At 34.7% G+C, this 15,839-nt stretch overlaps 1 protein-coding gene and 1 long non-coding RNA gene across 2 annotated transcripts in view; one reads left to right on the top strand and one right to left on the bottom strand.

The window, feature by feature from the left end:
• Positions 1-4,556, bottom strand: part of LOC126746864 (transcription elongation regulator 1) — a 114,474-nt gene extending 109,918 nt beyond the window's left edge. Inside the window, exons 1-2 of the mRNA XM_050455254.1 lie at positions 4,253-4,556; positions 3,965-4,107 (exon numbers count right to left, since the gene is read on the bottom strand). Coding sequence (XP_050311211.1) covers positions 3,965-4,107; positions 4,253-4,389 — 280 coding nt within the window. The 5' untranslated portion in view covers positions 4,390-4,556. The remainder of the gene's footprint in view (positions 1-3,964; positions 4,108-4,252) is intronic.
• A 2,317-nt stretch (positions 4,557-6,873) lies between these two features.
• Positions 6,874-8,660, top strand: LOC126746886 (uncharacterized). Its single transcript, XR_007664019.1, has 3 exons — positions 6,874-7,039; positions 7,406-7,678; positions 7,764-8,660. It is a non-coding gene; the product is annotated as an uncharacterized LOC126746886 (long non-coding RNA).
• Positions 8,661-15,839: the final 7,179 nt, after the last annotated feature.

Here is a 15,839-nt window from a genome sequence, read left to right as displayed (position 1 = left end):
CAAGTGATCAGACAATGATGGATCACAAATATTAGCATTACAATTGGAACTGGAGACAGTTGTAAAAATATTATCCAGACAATTCGAACCCCTCGTAGCACCTCTAGCAACTGGATAAAGCCCAAAGCAAGAAAACAAATCAACAACCCTCCTCGACTGTGTCTGGTTTAGATTAAACTTAACATTAAAGTCACCAGTGATGACATATTTTTTGTTAATTGTTAAGCTAGCAAGAAAACCCTCCAGACAACTGAGAAAGTTGTCGAGATCGCCCAGTGGAGATCTATAGATAGTAAATATGAGAAACTCACCATGTTGTATCCCCGCAATCTCAAAATCCACCTCACATGCTACTCCTTGGGGCAGAATACTGACAGACTCACAATTTAATCCATCACGCACATATATGCATACCCCGCCATGGTTTCTGTTTATCCTACAAAATTTGGAAACAAGACTAAATCCGTGTATATGGGTTACACCAATTTCCGCCTCAGACAGCCAGTGCTCATTGAAACAAAGGATATTAATATTGAGGTTCGATTCGAGGTATGCCTCAAGCTCTGGGACTTTAGAACGTAGAGATTGAATATTAAGATGAAGTATAACATTAAAATTAAAATTATAAAGTTCACTAGCATGCATTACTTTCTTTTGTTGTAATGTTGGCGCTTTCGGTTTAAAAACTTCCTGACAACAGCACCCGAGGGCCAGACTTTGCCCTCCAGAACATCCGCCATATTAAGAAAGGAAACTCCAATTTTAAAAGATTTAATACGGTCCTGGGAAGTGGCCAGATCTTCACATACACAGCCTTTAAACCCATGAGAGTCCAGATGAGCCAAGACATCATTAACTGTATTGTCCTTGGATAGCCCGGAGAGGAAGATCCAGGAACGGTTGTCTGTGCCGTGATTACTCTTCTTACTTGGATTTGGTTTTAGGCTCGGTTTCAATGTAGGAAACATAGCAGAGGCGACAGTCAAAGGCAGGACATTCTTCCGAGATGTATTGGAATTGCTCCCCCCAGAAAGAATCTGAGCACTGGAATTCCTGGTGACATTTACCACGCCAGCCTTTCCCTGGTCTGGAGATGTAGGTCGCAGAGAGGGCCATTAAAAATTAAAAATCAAAATGCTTAACATTCTATGCACTTAAACAGACTATCTATATACATACTAGAAAGACTCTGCATCACCTATTTACTTAATACCTTCTATAATGGACATTAAACTGTCAACAAAAATATCGAACCATTCATGAAAGAAAGAAAGAAAGAAAATGTGCTATATTATGTAAGACAACAAAATCTTGTGTACAAGCATCCTAAAAACTAAAAAATTTCAAATTCACTTTAAATTTCAAACAAACATAACTAATCTAAATCTAAAACACTTTACCATAAAATTTACACACATTACCAAAATTAATCATAACAAAACAGATTGAGAAAAAAAGCATCTTTTTGATAAATTTCATTAAAAAATAAGTAAAGCTGTCAATAAAACAGAATTTAGAAGAAGTAAATTACATTATTTAACAGGAAACAAAACTAAAACACTAAAATGATGTCAGAGCACAGGTTAAAAGGTATCATTAAAAAAATCGTCAAGGCTATAATATGCCCTGGATAATAAAAGTGATTTTAATTCCTTTTTGAATCTCTTAACTTCTAAAATTTGTCTGATAGATGGAGGAACATGGTTGTAAATTTTTTTGCTAAGGTATATAAGTGAGTTCTTGGTGAGGGAGGATGTAGGGATTGGTAAGGGAAAATCGTTAACCTGGCGAGTCATATGACCAGTGTTAGAGGGAGGTTTAGGACATTTATGAATAAGAGTAGCTGTTTCTAAGAAAAAAGAGTTAGGATTTTTTGAGATATAAAGAGAGGCTTACAAGAATCTCTTAACCCAGCGGAACATAGGTATCTAACTGCCTTTTTTTGAATCACAAAAATTATGTTTAATAATCCCTTGTTGCTTAAACCCCAAAAAGGCAAGCCATGACGAAGGACTCAATAAGAGAAAAGTACACTGAGCGTGCAACTACCCCTCCCAGCTCATGCCCCGCCATTCTTACTGGAAAGCATCCAGAGGATAATTTTGATGCAAGATTTAGGATATGATCTTCGAAGAGAAGGCGACCATCAATGGTAATACCAAGGAACTTACAGCTTTCTTTGTTTTGCAAGGGGGAGTTTTCACTAAACATAAGGCCCTGAACGTCACACTTAAATCCCATAATAAAGGTTTTGCCCACATTAAATACAAGCCCGTTTGCAGCACACCACTCCGATAAAATCTTAAGATCCTTAAATACCTGGGCTGTAACATTACCAGAATCTCTATGATTCCATAAAATGGTGGTATCATCAGCAAACTGAACCACTTTGCCCTGCAGTTTTAATGAACCCAAATCATTTACATAGAGCAAAAATAATAGTGGTCCTAACACTGAACCCTGAGGTATTCCAGTTTTAAGGGATCTGGAATCGGATAAACATCCAGATACTGTAACTCTTTGAGTACGATTAGACAGATAGGATTCCAGCCATTGCAATGCCACACCTCTAAAGCCATAATTATTGAGCTTAGACAGCAGTATTCCATGATCTACACAATCAAATGCCTTGGATAAATCGCAAAACACTGCCGCTGCGGACTCTCCAGAATTTAAGGACACATAGACACTCTTCAAAAAGCCGAAAACAGCGTCATGAGTCCCTTTTCCCGTTTGAAATCCAAACTGATTTGCAGATAAAATGCAATTATGTTGCAAAAAAGATAAAATTCTGATTTTTGCAAGTTTTTCAACTATCTTGGAGAGGGTAGATAATATAGAAATTGGACGAAAATTACAAGGCTCACTCACATCTCCACCCTTATAAAGAGGGATAACCACTGCCTCCTTCAAACATGCTGGAAAGATGCCATTATGAAAGGAATTGTTTATGGCAGAAGCTAAGGCATTCAATGCTGTCAGGCAAAAGGAGTAGTAATTCTGATGATATTCCATCAGCTCCAGCTGATTTATGGTTTTTTAAGCTTTTAATTGCATCTCTAATTGCATGTAAATTATTATTAATATAATTCTGACACATTATATTAATAGGGGATTTAAACAAAATATTAGTACTAGCGGGATTTACATTAAATAATCTAAAATGCCTAGAGTTTATTCTTGGTACCCCTAAAAATTTAATCCAGACAAAAGGGTGGGACAGTCAATCTTGTTATGAATAAGGTTATATAAGAATTTTATGGAAAGAATTTCTCTTCTTTTTGCTAAGGATATAATATTAAATTTATTTAAGTATAATTGATTATCCAAACCTCTGGCTGGAAAGACACCTTCCTCTCTAAACCAGAGATACTTCATAAACTTGCGCTGAATGCTCTCAATATCATCTATCAGCTATAAATTGGGTACCAAATTAGAGATCCGTATTCTATTTTTGAGCGTACGTAGGTGAAAAGAAGTATATTTAAAGTATTAATAATTTTAAAGTGCCGACAGTTTCGATAAACAAAACCCAACAATTTGGCAGAGTCAGAAACTATTTTTGCTATATGCTTAGAGAAACTTAATTTTGCATCATAAGTAATTCCCAGATCAATCACCTCATCCACTCTGGCCAACACAACATTATTTGCTCTATAGTCAAAATTGATTGGCAACAGTTTTCTAGAAAATGAGAGAATAGAGCATTTATTAACAATTAAATATAGTCTATTGACATTGCACCAATTCTCTACTTTGTTAAGATTTACCTGAAGGAATTCGCAATCGTCTTCAGTATCTATTTTTGTGAACAATTTTATATTATCCGCAAACAGTAATAATAGTCGGTTAATATTGATAAATAATAAATAAGTGTATTTGAAGCATATATCTAAAACTGTTACCATTTAGGTAAAACTTTTGTAAGATGTAAATGTGTTTTATATAATAAAATAAAATTTACCTCTGGGCGGAGGACCTCCTCTGAGGAATGGAGGAGGCCCGCCTCTACCTCCACGAAACATCCCTGGAGGTGGTCCAAAACCTCCTCGTCCTCTGAACCTCGGCGGGCCATCTCTGGGACCTCCTGGTGGACCACTAGACCATCTTATTGTAGTTAGATTAACAGAAATGGGATGTTTTACTAACACTATTAAGTCATAAGGTGATACAGTACTCAGTATCAAAGTTATATGAATTAATAGAAGATAGTAATAGATTGTTTTTGAATGATAAGAAGTTATAGGGTTACCTGAATCCTCCCCTTGCGGCCCGTGCCCTTTTACCCCCGGGAAATTCGCTATTCGGGGATGGGGAGTCGTCATCGAAGCCGGCGTCCTCTTGGAAGTTTTCATCGATGGCATCGCCGTCCATGTTATCATCCGACATTATGAAAAATTAAGGAAAAGTACCGCGTTCCAGTTATAGATAATGTGGCCAATAGCAAATTTGTTTTTAAAATGGGGTAAAAAACCGAATTTTTGCATTAATTCTTTTCCAAAAATTGTAATATTTCCAGGCGGTATCGGAGAAGCAAACGAACCTATGAGAAATAGTTGATCTGACGGATGTGACATTGACAGATGGCGGCTGTATATTTGCAGCACTGTTGCCAGATTGTTGGCCACTGTATTGTAACAATTGTGTATTGTAATTGTAATTGTATTGTGTATTGTAAAAATGCCATATTTTATGTTTCTAATCTTTTGAAAGTGATGGATCTTTAGTAGGTTTGTTTTATATAGTATTTATACTTTTAAATCAATTTTAGTTACTATCCAACTAACTTTTAGTGAATACTTTGAGAAATTGTTAAAGTTTTTTATAAACCTAATATTTTAATGTGTTTTTGTGGTGATTTTAATTATGATTTTATTTCCAGATGTAAAGAAGCAGTAGGTACATATTGTAAACGCATTTAGCTCATATGGTCTTAAACTATTTTTTTTTAGCCTTCTAGAACTCAGAGATGATCCTGTACCTTGTTTGATAATATACAGTGGACCACAAAAGTGATGGTACAATAGACAATTTATATATAAATTTTATTTATAATTTTTATATGAAATAAAAATCAATTTTTACTTTTATGTATTTATTTTTTCCAATGCCCAACATCATAACATAAACCTATTTGCATAATATATCTAACACACAATAAACAAAAAAATAAAATAAAATTTTCTATAAAAATTTAATCCACAAAAGTCAAGGTACTCTTAATTTGTGTAAATCAAAATATGCAAGTATCTTTTAAATTTATTGTTATTTTGTTATTTGCTAATAAGAACATTCCTCTAATACTATTCTGGCATTCGTTTTCAGTATTCACTAGAATATTTCTTCTTAACTTTGACTGGTAAATACAGTGATAATCATGGGAAGAACCGAATTAAGTGTCAGTGAGCGGAAAATTATTATTAATTTGCATAGAGAGGGAAAATCATACACCAAAATTGCAGAAGTGATTAAAAGAAGCAGGTCCACTATACAAAAAGTAGTAAATCGTTTTCAAAATGAAAACAGAATTGAAAATAAAACGCGAACAGGACGTCCTCGGAAGCTGTCAGAGCGCGAATCCCGGTACATATTAAATGAAATTAAGAAGGACCCAAAGAAAAGTGCCATACAAATATCATCAGAGTTAAGAGAAATGTTTGGAGTATCTGTTTATGAAGAAACTGTTCGCCGGAAACTTAACCAGGGTGGATACAAATCCTGTAGTGCACGTAAGAAGCCCCATGTTAGCGATATTAATAGAAAAAAGATACTGGAATTCGCTGAAAAGTACAAGTCTATTGAACTTGATTTCTGGGATAAAGTTATCTGGTCAGATGAAAGTAAATTTAACATTTTTGGGTCCGATGGTCGTGTCAAGGTGTGGAGGAAACCCGGTGAAGCTCTTAATCCGAAAAATACAATCAAAACAGTGAAACATGGAGGAGGTGGAGTAATGGTTTGGGGTTGCATGGCAACTTCAGGTGTAGGAAATATTGTTTTTATCGACGAAACAATGGATCAAAAAGTATACTTAAATATTTTAAAAGAAAATTTACGTGCCAGTGCTGAAAAATTAGGGTTGCATGAGAACTATTACTTTCAACAGGATAACGACCCTAAGCACAAAGCTTATACAGTACGTCAGTGGTTGGTTTTTAATACTCCCCATCTGCTGGAAACTCCTCCCCAAAGTCCCGATCTTAATCCTATAGAACATTTATGGGATGTTTTGGGGAGAAAAATTCGGCAACATGTGATTCATAATAAATCAGACTTAAAACAGGTAATTTTAGAAGAGTGGCCAAAAATATCCAACGATTTGACGAAAAAACTAGTTCATTCAATGCCAAATCGCTTAAAAGAGGTTATTAAACTGAAGGGTTTTCCCACGCGTTATTGACAGAACTTTATTAGCCCATAGTCTGAAATGTACCTTGACTTTTGTGGATTAAATTTTTGTAAGAAATTTTATTTTATTTTTTTATTTATTGTATGTTAGATATATTATGGAAATAGGTTTATGTTATGATGTAGGGCATTAGAAAAAATAAATACATAAAAGTAAAAATTGATTTTTATTTCATAAATTATAAATAAAATTTGTATTGTAATTCTCTATTGTACCATGACTTTTCTGGGCCACTGTATAGTCGGCGCGCCGAAAAGATGCAGTAATCACGTGAATAGCACGCGACAGTTAAAAAGAAAAGCGTGTTCGAATACCAGTGAATACTGGAGAATTTTAGAGCAGGCGTTTTGGCGCGCGTATACGGTCTGATTATTTTTTAATTTGTTTGGGTCTCTTTTGTAAGTTTATAATCTGTTTATCTTTTGTGTGTATTAGTTTGTTTATTTGTTTTGAAAAATGGGTGACGTATCTGTGGGCCATCTTTTGAATTTACCCCTAAAAAACGAGCTTGTAAGAAACATTTTACGGTTTCTGAAAAGGAGGCAATTATAAATATGTATAAAGTATGTGAAGTAAATCATCCAGATTACAGCAAGACACAAAAAGTATCTTTTACAGCTGATGCAGCAGGTATGATATAATAAAATAGTCTTTACTTACCTACATTTATTAAAAACCTGTAAGTTGATTTTAGCTTAATTAATCTAAAATAAACTTACAGGTAAATTAAAGCTAAATTAAACTAAGGTATATTCTGCACATATTGGGCAAACGAACATTGAATACAGCATTCTAATTTGGCTCACGGTGTAGAAAATATTAAAAGTCAAAAATAGTCCAAAAAAAAACTATATGCGTTTCAATTAATCAGCATTTTTTTTACAATGTTTTTTATATTGTAAATACAGTCACAAAAGTAAATGGTTTTATGCAGTTTGAAAAAAATAAATAAATTAAATTAGTTTCAAAATAAAAAATGTAATGTAATTTCATCAGGTGTTTCCAAAAGGAGTATCTATAATATAGTCAAAAGTTATGAAAATACTCATACCTTTCAACCACCAACAAAGTATATCATAGGGCGAGAGCTATTTTGGATAACATTGATGAGCAAACAAAAAATGCTATCCGTAGAATAATCCATTCGTTTTTCCTAAAAAATGAGGCACCAACTGTCAAAAAGATTTTATCAGAAGTTGAGAAAAATGAAGAAATTCCGAATTTTAACGAAATAACTTGTCGACACTTACTCATGGAAATTGGTTTTCGGTAAGTGGCAGATTGCCATATAATAAAGATTTAAAACAATTTGAGTAAAAAAACACAAAAGCTCACATAATTTTTTTCGTTACAGCTTTGTAAAGAGAAGTCGAAATAGTATTCTTAAAGAAAGGGATGAAATAATATGCTGGAGGCGACGTTATTTACGATCCATAAAAAAGACTCGACAAGAAAATAGAAACATTTATTATTTAGATGAAACATGGGTGAACGCGGGTCACACGGTTTTTAAAGTATGGATACAACCGTAACCACCGCTAGAAACGCTTTTATCAATGGATTGTCCACAGGGCTAAAAGCTCCGGCAGGAAAGGGGAAACGGTTGATAGTTCTACATATTGGGTCAGAAGATGGCTTTGTTCAGGGCGGTCAACTAGTTTTTGAATCAAAACAGACGAAAGATTATCACGAGGAGATGAATGCTCAAGTTTTTGAAGAGTGGTTCGAAAAAATTTTACCTAGCTTAGAAAATGGCTGTGTTATTGTGTTGGATAACGCATCCTACCATACCCGAAAGCTTGACATCTGCCACAAAGAAAGGAGATATTCAAAACTGGTTAATGACCAAACAAATTCATTATGAACAAGATATGATAAAGGCAGAACTTTTGAAATTAGTAAAAGAAAACCGACTCGCAGACACATTTTTAGTGGACGAAATGGCTAAAGCTACCGGCCGAACGGTCTTAAGATTGCCACCATATCATTGCGAGTTGAACCCAATCGAACTGATATGGGATCGAGCAGATTAAGGGTGAAGTAGCTCGGAAAAATGTCACTTTTAAATTTGCAGACCTTAAACCACTTTTTGATCAAGCAGTGCAAAATGTCAGTCCACAAAATTGGAAAAATGCTGTTGCTCACATTATCAAAGAAGAAGAACGCATGTGGACTCTGGATGATTTAATGGAAATTCAGGTGGAACCACTTATTATAAATGTTGGCGAAGATGACGATACAACTTCTTCAGATTCTGAGAAAGATTAGTTTTTTAAAGGCATGTGTACTTGACTGTGTGTTTTTTTGAATCATGGAATTTTGATTTATTAAAAATGTTAACGCCCTTTACTTTAGAGAGAAAGCATTTTCAAACCTATGTTGATAATTAGTTTATTTTTTACATATATTTTTGTAAAGAATCCACCATTAAATTTTTGTGCAACAATAACGAATTACCCTGTATCATTACATTTGAAATATTATGTATTTACTGTAAATAGTTAACAAATTATAGTAAATTCATATTATTTACAAGGTATAGGGGTGAGCGTAAATCAAAACTCACACGGTGTTTCATAAGAAATTTTTAAAATAAGCCCTTCCAGTGACCTAAATATCCATAATAATAAATTTCTAAAAATAAAAATAATACTTATCGATAAAAATACATTTATCGTATAATTATAAAGACGTAAAAACCCGCTCGAAATCTACTCGTCTAATACAATAAAATGGATCGCGCATCGAATACTCGCTGATCACACGTTTTCCTTGGTGCATCTATTCGGCGCGTCAACTATAACGCTGCACCTGCACTGTTTTCAACTGAAAACTTTGAAGTGGCGTTTTCTGATCGTTGTGCTCAGATACTGAGTTTTGACTTGGGAAACCCAATCAGTCACGATTTAAGCAAATTTTCTACGAGTTCTTGATCCTTTTCTGATGAAAACATACACTATTTTAACAACTTGTTGTCCAAAGAACATTGGCTGTCAATTATTGAGACTCCGGATTTTGAAAGTACATTTTCTTACTTCTTTGACACGTTATCCAGTTTATTTAATATGAGCTTTCCTTATGTAAACAAATTGAAGCCGTATCACAGAAAGTCTCATCAGTGGATAACACGATTGATAATTAATGAGGGAAATAAAGACCGTGTATGACCATGAGTTACTGACATCCTATAGGAGGAGATTGAAGGTACATAGAGAAAATATCGTAAATGCTAACAAAAGCCTATAATTCAACAAAGTTGCTTACTTCTAACAATATAACTCGAGCCTCATGGAAAATTATTAACTCAATCACGAACTTCTCAAGTCGTGGAACAACGTGTGTTCCTAATTTGGTTACTGATAATGGAAAGAAAGTTACTGGCAACCTCAATACTGCTAATACCTTTATTAATTTTTTTGTAGAGTCAGTGCGACAGATCACAGATAATTTTCAGGCACCCATGGGTATGAATGTGTCTCTTAACAGTTTATCCCAATCTCTTTTTCCCTCTTCCTGAAGGTGAAACACTTGAAATTTTAAGTCATCCGGTGTAGACGAGGTAACTTGTTACTTATTGTTATTCATAAAAAGGCGGAGACAGCAGAAGAGAGTATAACTATAGGCCTATTGCTCTCCTGTCTGTATTCTCAAAGGCCTTCGCAAAATCTTTTAAAAGAAGACTTATTGCGTTTTTAGATTCTTTTGCTATACTGTCCTGTCATCATTTTGAATTCAGGTCTGGACTCTCTACATCAGATGCCATAATATCTTGTTATACAAATATATTGAATAATTTTGAATTGAAGTTAAAATCTGTTGGCATCTTTTTTGATCTTACTTAATCATTTGATACCATTAATCATGCTTTACTATTACAAGTTTTTACTATTACATTATAGGTTAAGTAGATTAGCCTTTGGCTAGACTTCGCCTATGTACACTATTGAAAAGTACAAATAAAGCCATTATTTATTTATTTATTTATAAGACCTTTCATTATGGTATAAGAGGTGCGGCTTATAAATAGCTTCAATCATATTTGACAGGTAGATCCCAGACTGTTAGATTGAAAGTTAGTGGTCAGGTGACCATATCTAATTGGGCAACTGTCGTCACTGGGGTTCCACAGGGTAGTGTTCTTGGACTAATTTTGCTTTTACTTCTTATGAATGACTTGCCTCTCCTGGTTAATGACAGCTACATAACACTTTTTGCCGACGTTACATCAGCAATTATCTCAGAGGTACTGACTATCAGTCTATCCACTCAAAAGCCAGCAAGTGTACAGCTCATATTGCGGGGTGGTGCCAGAAAAATGGTCTTTGTTTGAATAGTTTGAAAACCAATTTCATTGTTTTCACTCCGATTCGAGCTATTCAGGACTGGAGCTTACTCTTTAGAGAGGGGTCAAGTAGCATCATCCAATAACACTCCGCCAAGTTTTTGGGAATTGTAATTGATAGACATCTATCGTGGGATCTTCAGGCGGAATATGTGTGCAGTAGATTGTCCCGCAGCAATTATGCCATCTGGCAGCTTCGAGAATATGTGGATGCATATACACTTAAAAGCTTTTATTATGCCTCAGTGCATTCCACTCTATCCTATGCCTTATTAGCTTGGGGTAATTCCTCCAGTATTGGGAGAGTGCTAATAAATCAAAAGCGCATTGTACGTACGATGTTTAGACTTTCCTTCAGAGAAACTTGCCGACGTACTTTTAAAAAAGAAAAAATCCCAACTATAATCTATACCTTGGAGTGCGCACGTCAAGTACATAAAAATCTTTCCAACTACATGAGATCTGGAGATCTTAATTTTTATAAAACTCGAAATGCAGATAAATTATACATCCCTTTTACCCGGTTGTCGCAGGTACAGGATGGTCCGGAAATTACATCTCTTAAAATTTTTAATCATCTCCCATGTAGAATAAAGAGAGCTAAGACTTTTCCAACTTTTAAGAAAGCTCTTAGGGCCATGTTAGCAGACTGTCCTTTTTACTCGTTGACAGATTTCTTTAACTATAGATTTATTCACTAAAGTTAGTTAAATTTGTTTCCTTTCATATCTTGTAATTTTATACTATTTTTATTAGCATTGTAGTTTCTTATTGACAATTCCTATACATTGTTATGATGGCGATGGAAATAAACGATTTCATTGAACTAATTGACAATTTAATCGGCAACGTTGGAACAAATCGGTTGTTTATCGTAACTATCTGTCAGTTGTCAAATCGGCATGGTAGTACTTTGGCGCTTTCTTGGATCTGAATATGAAAAAATTAAAATCTATGGAAACGGGAAGGCAGATCTGTGCTTTGTGGGATGGTGTCCATAGAATTAAAAATTGATGCATCAAGATAGACTACAGCTCTCAGAAGCACGAAATTTTTTGTTTTACATTTCTGTGGATATTTTTTTTAACAAATAATAAATAAATAATCAACGCTTGTACTCACTTTTTCAATTAATTCTTTTCTTGTACTTGGAAAAGTGAGTATTCTTTTATTTATTATTTCTTAATAATTTAATTCTCATTATGTTTTAACTCTTCATAGACTCTTAATACATCGTCCTTGCCCTTTACAATTTATTTTATCTAGTAGATACTGATCCATTGCTTTCCTTCTTCACAACGTACTAATCATTATGTTAACCGCGCCATAGAGGAAAGTAGAAGGTTTATACAGGGTGTTTCAGAACTATGGGATCAAACTTCTAGGGGTTGTTCAGTGCAACAGTAGAATCAATTTGAGTATAGGAACCCATGTCCGGAAATGTGTCACTACGCCACTACGGCCATAAGACGCGTTTAAATTTAGAAAAAATATTAATTACCTAAATAGGATCTGATGCATTTATTTTTGCCTTTTGTATATGATACCATCAAAACAATTGTTCAAAATGTCTTCCTCCAACCTCAATACACCGATTTAAACGCCGCACATGATTTCGGCGGACTACACTAAAAATTTGATCCTCGTTTTGAATTATTTCAAATGCTGCTGTTATTCGTCCAATTAAGTCTAGCTCTGATTCTACTGGAGTTTCGTAGACTAAAGACTTTACATGTCCCCACAAGAAAAAATCGAGCGACGTTAAATCGGGTGACCTAGGAGGCCAAGAAACTGCTCCACCTCTGGCAATCCAACGGTGCCCAAACCGCTGAGCCAAATACTCGCGTACTTGTACAGCAAAGTGAGCCGGCGTTCCATCATGCTGAAACCACATTTGCTGTCTAACGTTTAGTGGAACATTTTCAAGGAGTTCTGGGAGAACTTCCTACAAGAAACGCAGATAAATAGGCCCTGTTAACCGTTCCGGTAGAAGGTATGGCCCAATTAAATAATCATCAACAATGCCTGCCCATACGTTGACAGACCAACGATTCTGATGTTTTCTTGGAAAAATTGCATAAGGATTTTCTTCGTCACAAACATGGCTATTCTTACTATTAGAAATACCGTCTCTTGTGAAAGAGGCTTCATCGGTCCGCAAAACATATCGTAACAAATTTGGTTGTGCAATGATGTGATCCAGAAGCCATCGACAAAATTGAACTCTAGGATGATAATCGGCTGCAGTCACACCTTGAACTTTCTGGAAGTGGTAAGGATGGACTTGTTGCTCGTGTAGTACCCGCCAGACAAAAGCGTTACTCGTATTCATATTCTTAGCGACGTCACGTGTGCTATTTGATGGTTCATCGGCAACTCGCTGAAGCACTTTTCTCCAAATTCGACCATTCTTACGTTTCGACAGTATCATGCATCTTGGTCTTAAACATGCCTGTCTCAGCGAGCCGCCGATGAACCGCAATAAACTTTTTGTATCCAAGATGCTGTCGTTCGAGAAAACGTTCATGACCAACCGCGATGCTGCTCGTGCATTGCAGTTTGTTACTCCGTATGCCAAATGCATATCCGCCAATTCTTGATTAGTAAAGTTTTCCATTAGCAATAAATGTTTAAAAATTGTAAGCTATAAAATTTTTAAACATGGCATTGAGAATTGACATTGATAAGCGTTGATTTTAAACAATTGTTGTTATGGTATCATGTACAAAAGGTAAAAATAAATGCAGCAGATTCTATTTAGGTAATTAATGTTTTTTATAAATTTTAACGCGTCTTAGGGCCGTAGTGGCGTAGTGACGCATTTCCGGACATGGGTTCCTATACTCAAATGGATTCTTCTGTTGCACTGAACAACCCCCAGAAGTTTGATCCCATAGTTCTGAAACACCCTGTATAAACCTTCTACTTCCCTCTTGCTTTCTCCAAAAATTCTAGTAACACATTATCAGGTACCATGGTATGTACTTTTAGGACTTGTCACCATAGATGTCACTTACGTTTGAGTTTAGTAGGTTTTTTGCATACTATTCGGTACTTGTCAACAACAGAATGTAAACAAATAAAATTAAAATAATAAAACTAAAAAAGAAATAAATAAAAAAAAATCTGCCTTATATTAATTTTAAGTTTTTTTCTGTGTTTGTTTGACTTTTTGTTTCTGGGTTCAGAGCTATTTCCTTTTAGTATCCTCTGATGATGGACACCGCTGTGTCCGAAACAAGTCGGGAATTTTAAAAAACTGAATCATGTTTAATAAATAAGTAGAGGGAGACTGCAGGATTTTTATTATACTTTATGTCAAAAATTTCTTTATCATATCATCCAATTCTACGGGAATACTTAACAATGTTGGATTGAAAAACCCTGGAAAATGGAATATGCAGTTGTTTTTCTAGTAATTTTGGTTCCGCTTCAGTGAGATATTTGTGGAATTTGTTTGCAATTTCAGTTTTGTTACCCTGTATAACTGCTTTCATAACCTTTCCCCAATATTTCATTTACCACATAATACAAAAATACTATCGTATTTTTGTATAATCTATAATCATTGAAACCAGAAAAAAGAATAGAAACATCGATTCCATCCATCTACGTTTAGATAATTTAAGACTCAAGACGACATTCAAAATCAGGATCATACAAAGTAAAATATATCTTACATTTTTCTTAACTTCTCTGATCTAAAATATTTTAATTCGATACGTCCTGGGAAAAGAACTGGTGACCCTCGTGTTACAGATATTAGAGCACTAAGATGCACAAAGTACAAGTTAGACTTCCAATCTTTCGCGATAAGTATAATAGCTTAAACCAGGGGCGTATCCAGGGGGGGGGCAAAGGGGGCAATTGCCCCTCCCAGAAAAGCTAGGGAGAAAAAACATATATTGAGTTCTGCTAATAACGCAACATATTTAAGTAGTACAATACAAAACGAAATAATAAATGCATGTAAAACAAATATTTTTCGAAAAATAATAGCAGAAGTAAAATCTGCAAAATATTATGCAATCTTGGCAGATGAGACAACTGATATTGCCAAAATAGAGTTTGTTCTTTGCGTTCGGTACGTATGCGATAATTTATCTATTAAAGAGTCCTTTCTTCAATTTATTCCGGTAACTTCAACCACTGGGCATAATTTAGCAAAAACAATTATCGAAAATTTGACAAACTCGGGTTTAGATTTAAATAATCTTAAAGGCCAGGGTTACGATGGGGCAGCGGCAATGGGTGGTCAGTTTTCTGGGGTACATGCTATTATAAGAAAGGAATATCCTATAGCTTTATATGTTCATTGCGTCTCACACTCCCTTAACCTTGCTATATCCGATGCATGTTCTGTCCAGGCTGTACGAAATTGCATGGGTGTTATTGAAAATGCTTACAATTTTTTTAATACTCCCAAACGTCAAAATATTTTAACAAAAAAAGTAAATGAAATGCCGGATAATGAGAGATCAAGACGAGACAGATTAAAACAACTTTGTGCTACTAGATGGGTTCAAAGACAAGATTCAGTAAGCGTAATGAGAGAGCTTTTAAATTCTGTGGTATTGGCTTTAGAAGAAATAGCTGAGTGGCCAGACAAAGAAACGTCTACTTGTAGCAAGTTGTTACTAAACACCTTAAGTACATCAGAATTCCTCATTACTCTTTATGTAATTGAACATGTTTTTGCATTTACCACTCCATTATCAAAGTTGCTGCAATCAGTTAATATTGATTTAAGCAAAGCAATATTACTGGCTGAAGATTGCTTAAAAGAGCTTAAAGATTTACGTCATAAAGCAGATAATAGTTTTGCAACTATTTTTGCAGAGGCAAAAAAAATATAAACAAATTATTTGGTTTAGAAATAACAAAACCACGCATAACTAGCAGACAAAAAAATAGGGCAAATTTTGAAACTAACACAACTGAAGAATATTTCAGAATATCAATATTTATTCCGTTTTTAGATTGCGTCTTATTACAATTAGAAGAGAGATTTGTTAAACATAAAGATATATTACAATCATTTAACTGTCTGATTCCATCAGTAAATAAGAAACTTGATAATCAACTTCA

Source organism: Anthonomus grandis, chromosome 18, assembly GCF_022605725.1.
Source record: "Anthonomus grandis grandis chromosome 18, icAntGran1.3, whole genome shotgun sequence".
Classification (NCBI taxonomy): Eukaryota; Metazoa; Arthropoda; class Insecta; order Coleoptera; family Curculionidae; genus Anthonomus; species Anthonomus grandis.
Note: the sequence above shows the minus strand (reverse complement) of the source record. Positions and strands in the feature narration are given on the sequence as shown.